At 31.9% G+C, this 21,333-nt stretch overlaps 1 protein-coding gene and 1 long non-coding RNA gene across 6 annotated transcripts; both read right to left on the bottom strand.

The window, feature by feature from the left end:
* Positions 1 to 793: 793 nt before the first annotated feature.
* Positions 794 to 3,483, bottom strand: LOC111629005. Of its 3 annotated transcripts, none has more exons than XR_002757256.1 (2): positions 3,279 to 3,483; positions 794 to 1,477 (listed from the first exon to the last, which is right to left on the bottom strand). It is a non-coding gene; the product is annotated as an uncharacterized LOC111629005 (long non-coding RNA). The 3 variants fall into 3 exon arrangements; XR_002757258.1 differs by having other exon boundaries at positions 794 to 1,490; positions 1,557 to 3,473; XR_002757257.1 differs by having other exon boundaries at positions 1,557 to 3,473.
* A 4,652-nt stretch (positions 3,484 to 8,135) lies between these two features.
* On the bottom strand, positions 8,136 to 14,233 carry LOC111628998 (venom metalloproteinase antarease-like TtrivMP_A). 3 transcript variants are annotated; one of them, XM_023372860.1, is made up of 6 exons: positions 14,085 to 14,174; positions 9,228 to 9,292; positions 8,947 to 9,116; positions 8,756 to 8,839; positions 8,549 to 8,684; positions 8,136 to 8,476 (listed from the first exon to the last, which is right to left on the bottom strand). In XM_023372860.1, exons 2-6 carry the CDS (start codon positions 9,283 to 9,285, stop codon positions 8,439 to 8,441), a joined length of 486 nt encoding a protein of 161 aa, XP_023228628.1. In that variant the 5' UTR covers positions 9,286 to 9,292; positions 14,085 to 14,174; the 3' UTR covers positions 8,136 to 8,438. The 3 variants fall into 3 exon arrangements, with proteins under 3 accessions (XP_023228628.1, XP_023228630.1, XP_023228629.1); XM_023372862.1 differs by lacking the exon at positions 9,228 to 9,292 and having other exon boundaries at positions 14,085 to 14,233; XM_023372861.1 differs by lacking the exon at positions 14,085 to 14,174 and having other exon boundaries at positions 9,228 to 9,310.
* Between the last annotated feature and the right edge of the window lie 7,100 nt (positions 14,234 to 21,333).

Below are 21,333 nucleotides of genomic sequence, written 5' to 3'. Positions count from 1 at the left end.
CTTATTACTATAATGTAGACATGTAAATCCTTTAATATACTTGTATATTTAAGGATTGGGCCACAATAAACTTGTGGCCCAGAACTCCATGACTTCTTCCAATGTGACCCAAAGAAACAAAGGTTTGACACACCTGTTTTAGATAGTAATTTTATTCTCCATATTACATTTATTTATGAATAGCCGGGTGTGCTTGGCGTTGCTTTGATTTTTGATGGGATGGGGATTGGTGAGGCTGGGTGGAAAAGGGTGGTAAAAACAATGGTCTTACTAGCTAAAATGTATATTTATTAACTCGAGTATTTACAATAATCAACTACAAAACAAAAAATTGCTCGGGCTTAGGGATAGATGGATAGGTTTTAGGAGTGGTTGGAGGTGGAAGCCTCCATAAAATTTTTCTAGTGTCGAAGAATATTCATGCCAAATTTGGTGGGCATGTTTAACTATACAAAACCTTTATCTAACATACATACATATTTTGACATATATATATATATATGTGTCAAAATATGTATGTATGTATGGATCAGATCAATAATATATATATATATATTATTGCTCTGATCCATCGCATCATATTTATCCTATTTAGAAGAGTGTAGTGATTAGTTTTACTTTTTAATATACTCAAATGTATCTTAAGTTATTTTTAAATTTATGGTCAAAGTGTGGAATTTATTTTTATAACAAAACAAATATAAGTTTCTAAGAATTCTTTTTTATATATATTCTAGTTAATAATTTGATGTGTTTTTTTATATTGTTCTATTTTTATTATTATTGGTTTTACGTTTATCTTCCGGGAGGTTCTATACCAACCTTAACCATTGCCTTCCTTTCAATTGTATATAAAGGGATGTGTTAGTGTGTTTAGCCTGAAAAACAGGAGTAGGAAAGGAAGGAGTAGAAAGAGGAACCTGTGATGGGAGATAGTAAAAGAAAGAACTTCGGGCTTAATTTGCAAGACTGGTTCCTGTAGTTTATTCAATGCAGCCAAGATTCATGAAGCAATAATAAATTGTTAGCTAGGTAGAATAGTGTTATAGATTGCTTGTTATTGAAAAGCTTAGGCACTATACAAATCTTAGCTAACTTAAAAACAACTTACCCAGATTATTATTAATTTCTAGCCTACAGATAAAAACACTATTAAATTATATTAAAACTGCTTTATGTTAATTTACAACTAATTAAAGCTACTTATTCTAAAACTCATTTAAAAATAAAACTTGAATGGAACTTTTAACCTTATCCTCTTATCGTTAAAAAGTTCTACCTAGTAGAAAGTTACCTAATTGTATTCTACCTGGTCCTAAATCCGAATGGCTCACGCAGTTTTCTGCTGATTTAGTCTGTTATTCAATGAATCAAGTTTCAAGTCCTAGTCGAATCCTCAGAACTCTCAAAAATGGTCTAACTCAGATACGGCAGGCCTCATCTAACCATCATGAGTCTGGCCGAATCCGTGATGGGCCTATTATAAAAATCTTTATAATATTCATTTACTGCCCACAGGATAAGAGTAACATAAAACTATTCTATTCTGTCTTTACCTTTCCTAACAGTAAGCTAAGTTACTCTGTACTAAACGTAATCCGCAATAATATGCAAGTCGACAGCATCGCATGACCAAAGATCCGTACGAAATATATTTAAGTGTTGTCTAAGCGTCGATAATGTAACGTAATCAAGTATATGAACTTTAAGCAACTATCGAATTTCGAAATCCTGTGTAAAACTATTACATTTTTTGAAGTTACGTAGAATTTTGCTTTATGTAAATTAAACCTCACGTCTAGTACAGTACCTATACAATCTATAAAAACAGTGATTTAAGATACTGCCCTGTATCTGCGTAAGATACAAAAGAAACACCTGCATCGTCTACTATGTAGGGCCATCAATGTAAATCTTAAACATATTGTAGAATAGAAATCACAAAAGTAATCGTCAGATCATTTAAGAATATAATCGTTAATCAGGATAACGTTTTTTTATTTATGTAAAAAACGTTTCACGTCGTCGATAAGACCTAGACCGAGTCCTATTTTCCCCAATAATTTGGCCATCATCCGAATTAAAATAAGCCTGTTAAGAAAATTTACGATATTATCTTGTCAAATAACAGACTTATTAACTGTGTATTGGGTCAAGCGACAAGATCAGTGGGACAAAGGTGATAATTGTCATCTACGTAAGCAAGCAATTATCTGGTCAGATAAAAATTGCTACCTATTTATGTACTTTGGAAGCTACGAATCCCATAACCTCATAAACCAAGTTTCAATTTAGTTATTCTCTATAAAACGATTAATACTGTCACTAATAGTATCTTTTAGCCGCATGACATTATCACGTAGTTAAACCATTCTATGTATCGATGGCCTTATCGGTCTTTTGGAGGTCGCCTTTCTTCTTGTGGGTACTAAGAGAGCCTTTATTCCTTGCTCATCGTGGGTTCGTGGGACGGACGGGTTATAAGAGATTGGGCCTAATATATCCGAGATAGACCGTCCGGATTCGATTTCGAACCCGGAACCGTAAGCTGAAGGCAAAATAAATAAATCAAGGAGTGAATAAATACAAAGAATGAACTCTAAATAATAAAAACAAACACAAAAATTTCGCCATACAAGATAAACCGCCGATATTGCTACTACTAAGCTACTTAAAATTAGTTAAAGTTTATTTAAAGCTAACTTAAAATTACTTAAAACTATTTGAAAATCAGGTTCTGGAGGCGAGAGAAAGAAAACTAAAAACACAGGAAGTCAACAATTTTCTAGAAGCTTAGAGCAATGAACCGGAAATGGCCAAATTACGCGAAAACTGCCGAACGTAGGCAAACAAAATAAAGAAATTTCCGACACCGAACCTCTTCCCCATTCACTTACAAAAACATAAGTCTTTATAAAGGAACCAAACGTAAAAAAAAGCGAAACCAAATTAAACTTAAACTTAGCCTTAAAAGAAAAAAATCGAGCCATCTAAACTTATAAAACTACTAAAAGTTAACAAAAGGGGTGTCCAAAGAAAGAAAAATGCTAAGGAATAAGGATAAAATAGTAAAAATAGCTGAAAAATAAGGAGTTAACCAACATCTACTGCATTGGCAACGTGCCAACTGCGATGACACAACACTAACTACGCACAGCGATCGAAAAACCTAAATAAAACGAGAATTAACCGACTAAATACGACAAATGAGACATCGAAAGATATTTAACAATTAGAATTACTTAAATTTAACAGTAAATTAAAAGAAGAGAACTGACGTTCCATGTAGCTTCTACCGACAGGTTACCAGCACCAACAGAGGATTCGATAGGAATGACTTCATCATAACGTGGTCTGTGAAGTTGGAAACGCCCATATCAATATTTTCAACGAAAATGCGTGTACTATTTAGTACGCATTTTATACTATTTTGTACAAACAAAATTAAAATTTTACTTTAAATCGTAATTTGTACCATTTATCAAAATGGACTACTCCAACTTTACGCTAATTAGCACATATGCCAATTTTGTGTTAAATTATTGATAAAATTTACTGCAAATTTGCACTTATTTGTACAAAAATTAAAATCTGTGTTTTACATTTTATTATTTTGTACGAACGATTAGATATTTGTAAATCTATACGTAGAGATAACGTAGATCTAAAACGTCGAGATTAAATTCATTACAAATGGGTAAGGGAAAATCATTTTATTGTTTATAGCAGCGGATTTAATTTTATGAGGAGCCGATAAAACTATTTTTAATACCACTTCAATAAAATTCTTACCTTATGTAACCCTATTCATATATAGTGTAGAAATAAAAGACACGATACAATATAAATGTATAAATAAATTTTAATTAGGAAAATTTTCTTTGCAGGGTGCCAGAGCTCCTTGGCTCCCTTATGGCAACATTATTTATAAGCTAGATATGTAAATTTGTTAGAATTTGTATAGCAAATATTTCATTTCTGATGTAACAGGAAGTAATTTGAAGTTTTTATTTTCCTGTCTACTTTTATAAAGTCGATTTTTTTAATACATAAATTAAGTATGCCAGGTATGGCTGAATTTTGCTAGTACAAAATAGTACTAAATAATAGGCCTACAAATATTTATGTTCCAAAATTTTCCAACTTCATTCATCTATCGTAGTCTACAAACATAAAAGACGTGTATTAAACAAATAATCAGATTCATTTATCGGGCTACCAAAGTTAAGTAATTTCTAAGAAATTTGGCAGGAGACAGGCCACCAGGCTGCCGTCTCTTGTTAAATATAGGCCTAATAATAGTAAAAAAATAAATTTATTTATTTATAATTGCATAAATAAAACCTGAAACAAGACGAGACAGGGAGAGAGTATTTCAGGAAGTGGGCTACGAAAGATTCCGTTTTGTCAGTATGCATACAGCTGAGATTGGTGATGTAGAAAAATTATTTAAGTTCGTTTCGATTTGCCTTGTCTTGTTCAAGTACTATAAATATCGAATATTTATAATTATTGTGAATAAATTACAATAATTTAAGTCCTAGTAATAAATTAATTTCTGCTTCGAGAAAGCTCTTTCTGTATTCTTCTGTGTAACCGATAGTGTTAAAATCAGATCAGTCAATAGTTATAAAATCCCGATAAATGAATATCCCGACGTTTAAAATCCCGGCAGGATTAAAATTCTGACACAATGAAAGCCAAAATAACTTATGTCAGTGATCTGACATTGATTCATTAAAAACACAGATGTTTGTGCGATTTTTATTTATATATATNTCAATCTGCAGCCGAAACTACACATCGCACATGAATGGTGTTTGTGTGTGGTAGTAGCTCTAAGTCTCCCATCGTGCACTATGTTGGTTGTGTCTCGATAGCTATAAGGGTGTGGCAGATATGGGGTTCAAAGTGGTTGACTTCTAAAATGTGTAACAATGGAAGTGTCAACAATGAAAGTGTTAACAAAGGAAGTGTTAAGATAAAACAGCGTGCAAGATTTACAGGCGCAGATGCGTTTTTGTGAAAAATCGAACATATTTTTAGACCCATGTAAAAATTCTCTAATTAGTCTGGAAACGGGGGACCTAATTCTTGCATTCTGTTTAAACAGGTATATAATGTGCTATTAATTATTAATTAACTATTTAATGGCTATAATGTAATCTTAACCTTAATCTTAAATGTTTTTAAATACAGTAGTCGAAAATGTTTTGGAATAGTCGAGGGCCGTTATGTGTGAGTAGTGGGGATGGCTTTTGGAGACGTGTAACGCACACGCTTCACTTGATTTTTCATAAGTAAAAGTGTACGAATAACAAAACAGAAATAATTTTCTCTAATTAGTCTGGAAACGGGGACCTAATTCTTGCATTCTGTGGAAACGGGTAACGTAATTATCTTAATCTTCGCTATCGTTACTTTTTTCCCGAGCAACGCCGGATTTATCTGTTAATATATACAATAAAAACTATTATATTCATGATTATTATACAGAATGACATATTTTTTTAATGTAATCTTAAGTCATGAGAAAAAATATTATTTAAAAAAATATATACGTTATAGAATACTGAAGAATATATTTTCAGAACATTTGCAAATTCCACTGAGAGATTAAAACAACAAAAATCAAAATCATTCATTCAGAAACATGTTTTTAATTAGTGGGTAGTTTATGAAATAACTTTTCCTGTTCCGGAGTCTCAGAGAGAGAAGGATGAAGATATTGTTGCGAAAATTGATAGGTAGCTTATATAGAATATGTGGAAGCGATTTATCGAAGAAAAAATTAGTCTAATTTTTCTCCGCCAGAGGAAAAAATAGCGCTGCAAACTCAAAATAGAAAGGCACGGAGGATTCCATGCTTATTGATTTCAGGAATATATTATGAAGGCTGCTGTCCATCAGTAGATATAGCATGTCGAAAATAAAGAACTGTAGTTTTATGGGAGTATGACTTCAGTCATCAAGATATGTTGCGAAACACCCATAAGAAATAAATTACTGCAGAATCTTCTGAAGGTGTCCACTCAAAATAAGATTTTTTTGTCTTTCCACTTCGGATTCTTGCTTTAGTAACATGGTGAAAGTGAAAGTTCTGTATCTTCCGTCTCCTCAAGCCGATTTCTATAAAATGAGTCCGGTCCGAGATGATCAAAATGTAGGTTCGTTGGAAGTAATAGGAAAAGGGTGCTTTTACTCAACTCGATTCAATATATGCAATATATAGGCGTTTGGTTTGTTTACGGCAATGCGACACGTGGACGATCTGTCGAGGAGGGATGCCTCCCGGGAGGATTTTGTATGGGAAACTGGTATCTATTTAGGTGTTACTAACGTAAAGAAAGCCCAGAAAATTCCAAGTGGCTATCCCGTTGGTCGTGGCAAACCCACGACCAACTATCAGTGTTCAGTTTTATCCACTTGGTTCTGATGGGTTTGAAGGAGTATAATCTCTCTCCCTATTCTCAACGCGCTTGCTGAGAATCTGAGATCAAGTACAGTACTATCATTTCCGAGCCTTACTATTTGCACTTCTCTCCCCAATTTAAATGTTTTTTTTTTTTTTTTTGGAAGACAACTTCCGATCAATCAGAAAGCTTTGGTGGTGGGACAGCTTTTTTTCACTTATGCTGATCCAAATGTGGGTGCTATCTCCCACTTGTTTACTGTTTTTCTGCAGCTGTAAGTAGTTTATGACTAGACCACACCTGAGTCAAATTTAACAAATGACAAGCCTTCTTTATTTTTCTCTCCAATCTCAAATATTTTACACTGAAGGTTTCGAGAACCAATTAGCATCGATTATTTTTTTAGTTGGGTAATAGCAAAAACGTGCAGATCTAAATAATAAACAAAATTAAAGGTAGGCAAAAAGCACTTAAATTAATCGTCAAATTAATGGTCAGATTTAGGGAGAAATCCCTGATTTTCCTAAGTACTTTTCAAGTTGAGCATGGAACAAGGAAATCAGAACAGAATTGTTAAGATTCAAGCATTTTCTTGCTCTAAAAGGCGATATTTTTAAAATTTTTTTTCACTTAAAAATTTATAGAGACTTTTGTCAACTTTATTTATTTCAGTAAAAAGTTCGACACTTGTTTAAAATTTCTAACTTTCGGATCAGCAGATTGACAGACTAATCAAAATTTTCAAATATTCTAGCACGAGATGTGAAATGTTTACGACTTATCTATGCTTGTTTCATCTTACAATCTAAATGGACAAAATTATTTGAAATTTTCTTTATGTTTAGAACACAAAATGGCAGAATAGTAACTCTTTAGTTAAAATCTTAAATATCTTATAATTTATATAGCCTATATTATATTTCAATTATTGAATGTATAGATTTGGTAAAATTAGAAAATTTTAAGTATTATTGGAGATATTTGAGTCATTGGGGAAGGTGTTATCGCCTTAGATCAGGGAAAAATTTGCTATGCCGTCTGATAATAATGCGCCCGACAGGATGTCGAGACACTACGAGGTATCGAAGGACCTAGAATAATTGACTGTTTGGCTTCAAATTTTTCTGTTAATATACTAGGCATTTCCATTTGAATAAACTATTTCTTTCTTTCTTTTTTCTTTTTTGTAAGAAAATTACAGAAAAACAGAAGTTACAGTGAATTCAATTGTACAGTACGTGGTATCTACTCAAACATGAAATGTTTGAGTAGATATCACGTACAATTGAATGCAATTTTAAAATATATACATTTGTATAAATTAAACACGAAAATAAAAGACCCAAAAAAAACAAAAAAGTATTTATAATTGCTTTTATTTTGTGTATTATAGAATCATTTCGATACATAAATATTTGTGTTTAAATTAAGAATCAAGATTTAAAACTAATTATTCTTATACCTTAAAAATAAAAGTTAATTGCAATAACATTAGTGCTTTTTTAGCTTTCTAGCAAGTAAATAGTTGACTAAATTTCAGATTACAATATAAAAATATAATAGTAATGCTTTAAGCTTCAATAACAATTTTGGTTTAATGGATGGAATTACTTCTTAAGGTTGATTTTTCACCATGACGAAATCTGCTAATGTAAGCCAAAAGAAAATGTTAAAATTATCTGAAATGAAATTGGTGTCATTATTTTAAAATATTAATTTATAAAAAAAAGGTTTACATTGGCTTATCAGAATGTGAATATTACTATTAATATACGAAAGAATTATATTTGTAGCAACAACCGTTTCGTCATTTTAATTCCTTATTTTAATTTGACGGAGAGGGATCTACATTTAAGTCTAATGCGTAAATACTGTAAAAAATTATTACTGTTTTAATTTAAAACATAAAATTGGCATTTATTTCGTGATTTGTATCAATTTTGCCTCGAGTAAACGTTTAGCAATGCCTCGGATTTCGTCACAATGCCAACCAACCTTTAATTATTCAAGCTCGCTTCTAGTTTATTATGCCTCTCCAGTGGCATTTTCTGCTTGTGGAATCACTACAAAAGAGAGAAAGAATTATTAATATCATCAAAAGAAATGTATTTGCTTTTAATAAGAAATTTGATTACTGAGTGCATCGTTCGTTCTGATTCTACCCCCTTCATCTCTCTTTAATTCAATAATGCGATGTGCTTTTACTCCGTCTCGAATCATTTCTTCGGATTCACACGGTTCTATTCTCAGATTTGAACTGACAATTCCTTTCTAAATATTCGTTAAATTATATTTTACTTTTTAAAAAAATGTATTAATAATTTAATTCTAAAAGAACTTACAACAGATAAAGGACCTTCTTCGTCAACATGAAGAGCAGCTTCCTTCTCACTATCTCTGTATATTTTAGATCTCAAACTTTCAACCTTAAAATATATATTTATACAAATTTTAATTATTGTACGAGCTAATAAAAGATATTCGTTAGGTATTTTCTATATTAATACAACACATTTGACATAATAAAACTCACAGAGCCGCCTATTTTACGACCCTCTCCATCATAAACAGCGAAATCATCTGCTAGTATATCCCCAGCAGATTCTAGTCTCAAATTTATATCATGACCAAAAGCTTTAAAACTGACTGTTTTTACTCCTGATCTTGATGTCTCCAATGACGGATATACAATTTCTTCTCGACCTATTATTTAAAACAGTATAAAAATTTTTAAATTATATGTAATAAAGAAATATTCTCGATAAATTACTTTTAAAATACAACAATGTAAGGGTGTATCCTACAGTATCTTACCAGTTGGGATAGCCGAAACTGCTAAAAAGAAGAGTAAACTTCTCACGTAGGCATTCATGATTAATCTAAAAGCAATTTAACACTCTCCCATAAAATAACGTTATTGAGGGATGTTGTCGACAGGTGTTATCTGTCCATTTTAAAATGTCGCCTCCATAAATTACTTCGCAAATTTAAAAATTATTTTTTAAATATTATTTTCTAAAATGTTCTCAAATTCATCCTCAATCTTTTCGTAGGTTAGCAAATATTCGGGATTTTTGTATCAATACTTTAATTTTATAGGGAGAAAAAATATATTATTTGCGGAGTAATTTTATGATTCAAAATTTTATTTTTCGTTAATTTAAACTCTTTTAAATATTACTAAAAATTATTATAATTTAAAGAATATAATGCTAAAGTAATGAGTTATTAAATGTAGAAGTACAGTACAAGTAATAACAGGTGTTTGAAGAGAACATATACAAGATTTTAGAATTTGAAAAAATTAATTTGAAGTAATTACTTTTATTTTTAAATAAATGTTTCATTTTTAATAGCAAACAAACAATTTTAATATTTACCAATAATTTTTATAATTCAATATAAAGCTTTATTAAATTAATATAATGTTTATAATAAAATAAATCAATGCCTAATGCATTAAGGGTTTAATAAATAAATTCATATCAAATTACCAAAAAAAATTTATTTTAATATCGATACAATTTATTTGCTTCTTTATTGTGATGAGTATATTTATTATAATATATAAAATTTAATGTCAGATTATGTTTTAGATCAGGGGTATCCAACCCGCGGCCCAAGGCAAGTTCTAATGCGGCCCAATAAACGTGTAAACAAAACCGACTAATTTTTTTATTATTTTTTATTTATTTATTTATTTATTTATTTATTTCAACGGCATAAACCTCAAAAAAAGTTTCACAAAGCCCTAAACCTTTATATATATTTTATTTTTTAATAGAAAGGAAATATTTTCAAATACTTGAAATGTGTGAATGAGGAAGGAGTACTAAATAAAACTGAAGTCTTGACTCAAAGGACTATAGACCCAAATTCGGAAAAAAAGAGAAAGGCAAAAAAAAACAAAAAGAATTCAGAAAGGTTGCAAAATTAAGGATCAATATTTGCATAACAGAAGGTCTATTTAACCTTTTCACGTTTTTATTTTTTGACCTTTTTCCTTTCTCCGAATTTAGGTCTATAATCTTTTGAATACCAACTCCAGCATTATTTAATATTCCTTTCAGCGTTGCAAAATTTGGCAACTTTGCGCCAAATTTGGCTACTCGTTTTTTAGTTTGACGTAAAAAATATCATTTGGCGCAATGACTACATTTTGGGCTACATATTATTTATAAACATATTTGTTGAATAAAAATGCACTTTAAAATTGTATTTATTTGTTTCTTTTATTAATTAAAACCCAAATAAAACAAATATTTGTGTTTTTCACATAAAGTTTTGTTTTTCTCCTTTATAATAAATAAATTTATCTATTTCTAAGTAGAAATTAAAAGTGCCTGTAGAAGTAATTTTTTAAAATATCCTTTTTCGTGATAAAGTTTTAATACTTATTACTATAATGTAGACATGTAAATCCTTTAATATACTTGTATATTTAAGGATTGGGCCACAATAAACTTGTGGCCCAGAACTCCATGACTTCTTCCAATGTGACCCAAAGAAACAAAGGTTTGACACACCTGTTTTAGATAGTAATTTTATTCTCCATATTACATTTATTTATGAATAGCCGGGTGTGCTTGGCGTTGCTTTGATTTTTGATGGGATGGGGATTGGTGAGGCTGGGTGGAAAAGGGTGGTAAAAACAATGGTCTTACTAGCTAAAATGTATATTTATTAACTCGAGTATTTACAATAATCAACTACAAAACAAAAAATTGCTCGGGCTTAGGGATAGATGGATAGGTTTTAGGAGTGGTTGGAGGTGGAAGCCTCCATAAAATTTTTCTAGTGTCGAAGAATATTCATGCCAAATTTGGTGGGCATGTTTAACTATACAAAACCTTTATCTAACATACATACATATTTTGACATATATATATATATATGTGTCAAAATATGTATGTATGTATGGATCAGATCAATAATATATATATATATATTATTGCTCTGATCCATCGCATCATATTTATCCTATTTAGAAGAGTGTAGTGATTAGTTTTACTTTTTAATATACTCAAATGTATCTTAAGTTATTTTTAAATTTATGGTCAAAGTGTGGAATTTATTTTTATAACAAAACAAATATAAGTTTCTAAGAATTCTTTTTTATATATATTCTAGTTAATAATTTGATGTGTTTTTTTATATTGTTCTATTTTTATTATTATTGGTTTTACGTTTATCTTCCGGGAGGTTCTATACCAACCTTAACCATTGCCTTCCTTTCAATTGTATATAAAGGGATGTGTTAGTGTGTTTAGCCTGAAAAACAGGAGTAGGAAAGGAAGGAGTAGAAAGAGGAACCTGTGATGGGAGATAGTAAAAGAAAGAACTTCGGGCTTAATTTGCAAGACTGGTTCCTGTAGTTTATTCAATGCAGCCAAGATTCATGAAGCAATAATAAATTGTTAGCTAGGTAGAATAGTGTTATAGATTGCTTGTTATTGAAAAGCTTAGGCACTATACAAATCTTAGCTAACTTAAAAACAACTTACCCAGATTATTATTAATTTCTAGCCTACAGATAAAAACACTATTAAATTATATTAAAACTGCTTTATGTTAATTTACAACTAATTAAAGCTACTTATTCTAAAACTCATTTAAAAATAAAACTTGAATGGAACTTTTAACCTTATCCTCTTATCGTTAAAAAGTTCTACCTAGTAGAAAGTTACCTAATTGTATTCTACCTGGTCCTAAATCCGAATGGCTCACGCAGTTTTCTGCTGATTTAGTCTGTTATTCAATGAATCAAGTTTCAAGTCCTAGTCGAATCCTCAGAACTCTCAAAAATGGTCTAACTCAGATACGGCAGGCCTCATCTAACCATCATGAGTCTGGCCGAATCCGTGATGGGCCTATTATAAAAATCTTTATAATATTCATTTACTGCCCACAGGATAAGAGTAACATAAAACTATTCTATTCTGTCTTTACCTTTCCTAACAGTAAGCTAAGTTACTCTGTACTAAACGTAATCCGCAATAATATGCAAGTCGACAGCATCGCATGACCAAAGATCCGTACGAAATATATTTAAGTGTTGTCTAAGCGTCGATAATGTAACGTAATCAAGTATATGAACTTTAAGCAACTATCGAATTTCGAAATCCTGTGTAAAACTATTACATTTTTTGAAGTTACGTAGAATTTTGCTTTATGTAAATTAAACCTCACGTCTAGTACAGTACCTATACAATCTATAAAAACAGTGATTTAAGATACTGCCCTGTATCTGCGTAAGATACAAAAGAAACACCTGCATCGTCTACTATGTAGGGCCATCAATGTAAATCTTAAACATATTGTAGAATAGAAATCACAAAAGTAATCGTCAGATCATTTAAGAATATAATCGTTAATCAGGATAACGTTTTTTTATTTATGTAAAAAACGTTTCACGTCGTCGATAAGACCTAGACCGAGTCCTATTTTCCCCAATAATTTGGCCATCATCCGAATTAAAATAAGCCTGTTAAGAAAATTTACGATATTATCTTGTCAAATAACAGACTTATTAACTGTGTATTGGGTCAAGCGACAAGATCAGTGGGACAAAGGTGATAATTGTCATCTACGTAAGCAAGCAATTATCTGGTCAGATAAAAATTGCTACCTATTTATGTACTTTGGAAGCTACGAATCCCATAACCTCATAAACCAAGTTTCAATTTAGTTATTCTCTATAAAACGATTAATACTGTCACTAATAGTATCTTTTAGCCGCATGACATTATCACGTAGTTAAACCATTCTATGTATCGATGGCCTTATCGGTCTTTTGGAGGTCGCCTTTCTTCTTGTGGGTACTAAGAGAGCCTTTATTCCTTGCTCATCGTGGGTTCGTGGGACGGACGGGTTATAAGAGATTGGGCCTAATATATCCGAGATAGACCGTCCGGATTCGATTTCGAACCCGGAACCGTAAGCTGAAGGCAAAATAAATAAATCAAGGAGTGAATAAATACAAAGAATGAACTCTAAATAATAAAAACAAACACAAAAATTTCGCCATACAAGATAAACCGCCGATATTGCTACTACTAAGCTACTTAAAATTAGTTAAAGTTTATTTAAAGCTAACTTAAAATTACTTAAAACTATTTGAAAATCAGGTTCTGGAGGCGAGAGAAAGAAAACTAAAAACACAGGAAGTCAACAATTTTCTAGAAGCTTAGAGCAATGAACCGGAAATGGCCAAATTACGCGAAAACTGCCGAACGTAGGCAAACAAAATAAAGAAATTTCCGACACCGAACCTCTTCCCCATTCACTTACAAAAACATAAGTCTTTATAAAGGAACCAAACGTAAAAAAAAGCGAAACCAAATTAAACTTAAACTTAGCCTTAAAAGAAAAAAATCGAGCCATCTAAACTTATAAAACTACTAAAAGTTAACAAAAGGGGTGTCCAAAGAAAGAAAAATGCTAAGGAATAAGGATAAAATAGTAAAAATAGCTGAAAAATAAGGAGTTAACCAACATCTACTGCATTGGCAACGTGCCAACTGCGATGACACAACACTAACTACGCACAGCGATCGAAAAACCTAAATAAAACGAGAATTAACCGACTAAATACGACAAATGAGACATCGAAAGATATTTAACAATTAGAATTACTTAAATTTAACAGTAAATTAAAAGAAGAGAACTGACGTTCCATGTAGCTTCTACCGACAGGTTACCAGCACCAACAGAGGATTCGATAGGAATGACTTCATCATAACGTGGTCTGTGAAGTTGGAAACGCCCATATCAATATTTTCAACGAAAATGCGTGTACTATTTAGTACGCATTTTATACTATTTTGTACAAACAAAATTAAAATTTTACTTTAAATCGTAATTTGTACCATTTATCAAAATGGACTACTCCAACTTTACGCTAATTAGCACATATGCCAATTTTGTGTTAAATTATTGATAAAATTTACTGCAAATTTGCACTTATTTGTACAAAAATTAAAATCTGTGTTTTACATTTTATTATTTTGTACGAACGATTAGATATTTGTAAATCTATACGTAGAGATAACGTAGATCTAAAACGTCGAGATTAAATTCATTACAAATGGGTAAGGGAAAATCATTTTATTGTTTATAGCAGCGGATTTAATTTTATGAGGAGCCGATAAAACTATTTTTAATACCACTTCAATAAAATTCTTACCTTATGTAACCCTATTCATATATAGTGTAGAAATAAAAGACACGATACAATATAAATGTATAAATAAATTTTAATTAGGAAAATTTTCTTTGCAGGGTGCCAGAGCTCCTTGGCTCCCTTATGGCAACATTATTTATAAGCTAGATATGTAAATTTGTTAGAATTTGTATAGCAAATATTTCATTTCTGATGTAACAGGAAGTAATTTGAAGTTTTTATTTTCCTGTCTACTTTTATAAAGTCGATTTTTTTAATACATAAATTAAGTATGCCAGGTATGGCTGAATTTTGCTAGTACAAAATAGTACTAAATAATAGGCCTACAAATATTTATGTTCCAAAATTTTCCAACTTCATTCATCTATCGTAGTCTACAAACATAAAAGACGTGTATTAAACAAATAATCAGATTCATTTATCGGGCTACCAAAGTTAAGTAATTTCTAAGAAATTTGGCAGGAGACAGGCCACCAGGCTGCCGTCTCTTGTTAAATATAGGCCTAATAATAGTAAAAAAATAAATTTATTTATTTATAATTGCATAAATAAAACCTGAAACAAGACGAGACAGGGAGAGAGTATTTCAGGAAGTGGGCTACGAAAGATTCCGTTTTGTCAGTATGCATACAGCTGAGATTGGTGATGTAGAAAAATTATTTAAGTTCGTTTCGATTTGCCTTGTCTTGTTCAAGTACTATAAATATCGAATATTTATAATTATTGTGAATAAATTACAATAATTTAAGTCCTAGTAATAAATTAATTTATGCTTCGAGAAAGCTCTTTCTGTATTCTTCTGTGTAACCGATAGTGTTAAAATCAGATCAGTCAATAGTTATAAAATCCCGATAAATGAATATCCCGACGTTTAAAATCCCGGCAGGATTAAAATTCTGACACAATGAAAGCCAAAATAACTTATGTCAGTGATCTGACATTGATTCATTAAAAACACAGATGTTTGTGCGATTTTTATTTATATATATTTATTTATCTATACTAATATTATAAACAGGTAATGTTTGTATGTATGTTAGTTTGTATGCAGCAGGTAATCTCCGAAACTACTCATCGGATTTCAAAAATTTTTTTCACCAATTTTTAGAATGGAACTTCAGGGTGGACATAGGCTGTATATTATTCCGTTAAACGTGGGGGATGGACAGTTCTTTACGGTAAGCCTTACGGGGAAGGCTTACCGTAAAGAACTCTGCTTCTATTTATACTATTTTAGATGCGGTTTTTTGCGTTTTTGATTGCGTTTTAATAGAGTACGTCAACAGAATGTACACAAAGAAGGGATTTTTCGATATTTCCCCCGGGGGGAGAGGGACAGGATTAAGGCTTACTGTGAAGAACTTGGCTTCTATTATACTATTTTAGATGCGGGTTTTTGCGTTTTTGATTGCGTTTTAATAGAGTACGTCAACAGAATGTATACTAAGAAGGAATTTTTCGAAAAATTCCCACCCACGGGGGAAGTGTTATACATTTATAATAGATACATTTTGAGCCACAACAAGGCGTGGCGGGGTCTGCTGGTTATTTATAAAATGTCAAATATCTGAATGGAATTTTTCCTGTCAGGATTTTCATCTGTCGAGCATTTGAGCTGTCAGGATTTTGATTAAATCCCGTTAAAACAACTGCAATATCGTAAATAAATCCGGAAAACTACACTGATTTACAAAAATTAAGGAAAAATCACAAAAATAGAAAAAAAAAATTCGTTAAAAATAAATCAATCGCTACGATATTTGAGTATGTTGTTAAATAAAAGGTACTGAACAAAACCGCAATATGCAATATAATGGTACTGTAATCGGAAAAATGCATGTTTAAGAGTAAGACTGTACGTTTCGATGTGATAGTGATATAAGGCATCCATCCAGAAGGTTCAGCCAAGGACGGCCAAGAGCTACGTCGGGTCCCGATGACCGATATTTGCACTTATGCGCACGAAGTTGTAGAAGCTCAACACCAACCCAACTTAGGTCTTTCCTTGCTACAGCCACTGGAAGGATCGTGTCAATGTCTACTGCGCGCAGAAGGCTTCATGAAGATGGTCTGTATGAGAGGCGACCAGCCATTTGTGTGTCGCTCATCTTATCGCAGGAGAGAGCATATGATGTGGGCACGTCGACATGTCCACTGGACTGCAAATCAATGAAGGTCTGTTCTTTTCACGGACGTGTGCAGGTTTAGCTCACAAAGTGATAACGGACGTATTTTGATTTGTAGAGAACTTGGAACAAGTTATCATTCATCAAACATCCGTGAAAGAGATTCATATGGAGGAGGCAATGTCTGTGTTTATGATGATATTTCTTTGGGTGGACGTACAGTACAAACCTCTATGTCTTTCTGCACTGAATTGACATCCTTAAAGCCTATGTGCGCCCTTATGCCGGTGCAATAGGCGATAATTTCATCCTACAAGATGATAACGCTAGACCACATGTGGAAGGTTACCTTCAGTAGCAAACACTTCAATTCATGGAGTGGCCAGCTCGATCTCCGAACCTGAATCCCATCGAGCATGTCTGAGATGCTCTACGAAGACGTATTGCTACTTTCAATCCTCATTCTCAGGCTGTTGCCAGGCTTAGAGCAGCTTTACATGAACAATGGCTCTCACTTCCTGGATCACATAATTGACAGCATCACACATCGCTGTAAGTGCTGTACTGCTGGTCGGGGAGATTTCCCTATTCACTTCCCTATTCAAGATACTTTCCCTATACCAAACTGACACATCCAATTTGTCAATTCATACATGTACTACTATTACTATAACATTATAACTGTCCTGTAATTTGTTTTCATGTTACTTTTAAAAATTCTGTACAATTAAAACTTAAAATCAAGCCTTAAGAATGTTGAGGTCGATTTTGATTACAAGAAATCGGTGTTTTGGAGCAGGATCCTCATTATGCTCTTCTCCAACTCCATTCAAACATTTAATTTTTAAGTGCGATTGTTCGTGATAGGAAGACATTATTAAAACCATTTTATTTTATTAATTTATTTATAATTTGTTTATATCAGTTTATATAATTTTATATAAACGATAGAAATTTGATATTTTGATCACCTAGGTTTATAACAAAGTTAATTTCAGCTTTATTCTCTGATATATCAAACTATTCGGTAATATTCTCTGTAAAACAGTTAAATTTGTGTTTTAACTCTATGACATACTGGATATTTTTACCCAAATTTTCAGAATGAACATGTTTCTGTATACAGGCATGACTTTGGAGTACGAGGTTCCGTTCCCTGAACACTGGGAGTTCGGTCGTGGGTTCGCGCCTCACTAGGACGGCTGGACACGTGGAGTTTTCTGTAAATTATAATTAAATGGAAAAAAATCATTAAAACTAATTAACTAATAATTACTATTTCATCAGTTCTTTGTCATTACCCCTGCACTTCACTGAAAGGTGGCTTTTAAATTTCCCAGTTTATATTAGAAAAGTTATAATAGTGCTTAACATATGAACGAAATGTATATAACATTTTAATTATTATTTAAAAGCCACTAAAAGTATCAGGAGTCACGCGTTCAGTCGCCAAGCGCCGACGAATCGTACGTCATCGTCTTATGCCTTGACGTAATAATACAATTATTACGTCAAGATATAAGACGATATTGATATCCAAACAAAAACATCTGAAATCTAAGAAAATTGCTTCAAGTAAAAATTTCTGACAATTTAGACGACGGTCAAAATTTTTCTTAGGAGTTTTTCTTTGGATACAATAAGCTTGGCGCTTGAAAGCGAAATGTAGAAAAGAATAATACAGGTGTGGGTACCACTTCCAAGAGCCAAGTTTATCTTTACCAAAGAAAAACTCCTAAGAAAAATTTTGACCGTCGTCTAAATTGTCAGAAATGTTTTCTTGGCGAACTTTTTTACATCTCACTTGTCAGATTTTTTATTGATTTTTTTGTTTGGATTATTTATAAATTTCCTTCCATATTTCGAAACCGTGTTGTGTCTTTATATTTATTTTTTAAAACCGCAATTTAGCGTAATAACCAACACTTGGCACAAATTCGTTTTCAGTTTCGTTTATTTCAGTTTTTGTTGATACGCGCTTATACACACGTTTCGCGCTTTGTTTCGCCCCTCCTCAGTCAACTAAAAACATATAAAACCAATTTTTACACACATTAAAACCCGACATATGAATTTAAAAACCGTGAATTATACAAATAGCACATGACATACCTTTTAAAATCACAGATCCCATCTTTTGGCGTATTTCCACAAGCGGGGATCATACACTATATATTGGACCGTTTCAATTACCAGGCTGAAAATTTAATTCTACTTGGTACATACAAGATATAGACTTTCTCAATTAAACTTTACTGGGCTTCGAAGACTTATCAAACTTATATTAAGTCTTATAAAAAGTAATACAGTTAATATACTTAACACTTAGATATCCAACTATATACTGAACTTATCTCTACATACTTATTCACGAAAGGTTTCTTGACATATCGGAAAAAAACTCATAACAGGCATGCAGCACAGTTCTTCTTTAATATCAACACTAATTCGTATACAATTTTTATTATTAAACTTTCCTTTTTATCAATATTAGTAATAGTTCTTACCTAAACAGGTCAACTAACTTCACTTTTCTTGAATTGTATATGTTCAGCTCTCAGAATTTAGTGGTGTTTTTCTTTTTGTATGGTGATTTGCATAACAATGTGTTCTTATTCAAAAATTGCGAAGTAAGATTCGTAAGTAAACAAATAATAATTATTATTATTTATAAATGTTGTACATTTAATCAAAAATTCTCTAACAGCTAATATATATTAGCTGTTAGAGAATTTTTGATTAAATGTACTGTACAAAGTTTATAAAATATTAGCTCAAAACTATCTGAAGAATAGCTGGAAAAACTAACACCCTAGCCTATAAAAAATGATCCAAAGCTGAAGCCAAAACATTTTTAAAGAATATATGGCACCAGGCTTCAGAAAAAGATCGAAACTCCAACTAGCTTCTACTCCAAAGCCATGGCTCGCAGAGCTGTTTGAACTGTTGGATATGACAATATGGTCCTACTCCATGGCCACCGGGTTTTCCAGACTTAAACCCTCTAGACTTTTTCCTGTGGGATCATCTAAAAGCATCGGTGTACGATGCATACCCAGCAGCGTGTGATGTTGGCGAACTAGAAAGATGCATCCGAGAGGTTGTGAAACTAAGACACCAGGAATGCCACATGCTATCCTTAACGCCACGCTCGACATCTACATCTTTGTATTGTCGCCTAAGGCGGGCGTTTTGAACATGTTCTCTAACAAAATAAATCTCACGTTTTTGTATCGAATTTCTGTAATGTTTTCTTTAATCTCAGTCACATTCCGTCTTTGTCCTTACAGGTAGTTCATTTCTGTTATGCTAAATCCTCTTAAATTAATTATCTTCAGTTATTTTAGCTCTGGCAAAAGCATGCGCCAAATGCTTACATTTGTGTAATGCTGGAAAGATCTCTTATGCCCCTAGAGAGATGGTTAAGTGGATTGAATATCCTGTGTGACAACTTTATTCAGGAAATAAATATAAAACTTTGATACAAGTTTACATAATATAGGAATAAAATATGTCCATGTGTCGATAAAATGTAAATAAAAAATAATTTTTTATTTACATCTATTATTGGTAAATAAAAAATAATTTTTTATTTACCAATAATAGATTACTATTAAATGTTCGGAATGTAATTAAGCCTATGCTATTGAATACAATAGAATTCTTCTGTTAGATCACAAGCAATTGAGCTGAAGAAAGAAAATATCATATCGCATTGCGTCATATAGGCTGCTAGTAGATCTGTAAGAGCAACACCCAAACTATGTCCTCCGGTTAAATAAGGCCTAAAATTTCTCTCCCTTCAAACAAAATACGTTGCCGCGGCATTGTCCAGAATATGCCGTGTACAAACCCTCCAAATAAATTTTAAAATATGTTTTTGGAATAGAACAGAAATTGTAGTCTTCTGCTTCCTCTTTCTTACACTGTTATACACTTACAGAACCCCACATACGCGAACTAGTTTGTCAGTTCTCAAGAAACTGAGCGGTGTCATTTATCAAGATATTATACAGTAGTCAGATGAGCCCGTTGTGTTTCGAGAAACTCACATTAAAATAAAAAATACATTAGGAAAAGCAAAAATGTGGCATTAAAGTATAAATTATTATATGTTATTTCAAATTTAATTTTAATTTTATCACCATAATAATTGGACTGAAATTTGAATTGTAGGCCTATAAATTCTCACTGTTATCCATGTGTCTGCCTATCTTTCCTTAATCTCAAGAATGGAGTTAGATAGATGAAAGAAAAGTCCAAATATGGAAACCTCGTTGGCAAGAAGCCCCGATTAACTATATATAAGCTTCCGATTTAAACCGGAAGTCACGTCATTTCAATTTAAAAATCCCCCCGAAAGGAGTTAGATAGACCGGCACGACTCTATTGTTAACAGGAAAAGTATTATGCACAGGGGCAAGACACTACTAATTTGAGGTGGCGATCATATAATTTAAATTAAGTAAATTAAAAATATGTTTAAAATATTTGATGTGTGATTTTATTTTTAAAAATATTACATTACTTATTATTTTTAACGAAAGTAATCTAATTAATAAAAGTTTATTTAGCTTTATATAAAATTCAATAAACAGTAGAATTTATGCAA

This window comes from Centruroides sculpturatus, unplaced genomic scaffold, assembly GCF_000671375.1.
Source record: "Centruroides sculpturatus isolate CEXI.00-Female unplaced genomic scaffold, Cexi_2.0 scaffold246, whole genome shotgun sequence".
NCBI classification, from domain to species: domain Eukaryota; kingdom Metazoa; phylum Arthropoda; class Arachnida; order Scorpiones; family Buthidae; genus Centruroides; species Centruroides sculpturatus.
This window is presented reverse-complemented; position numbering and strand designations above follow the sequence as displayed.

What these genes read in the sequence shown, in the direction of transcription:
- LOC111628998 (XM_023372860.1), bottom strand. Translation starts at nt 9,285, where the DNA reads ATGAATGCCTACGTGAGAAGTTTACTCTTCTTTTTAGCAGTTTCGGCT. An exon ending in GTCGTAAAATAGGCGGCTCT is followed by an intron (nt 8,840 to 8,946) that starts GTGAGTTTTATT and finishes ATATATTTTAAG; the next exon opens with GTTGAAAGTTTGAGATCTAA. An exon ending in AAGAAGGTCCTTTATCTGTT is followed by an intron (nt 8,685 to 8,755) that starts GTAAGTTCTTTT and finishes ACGAATATTTAG; the next exon opens with AAAGGAATTGTCAGTTCAAA.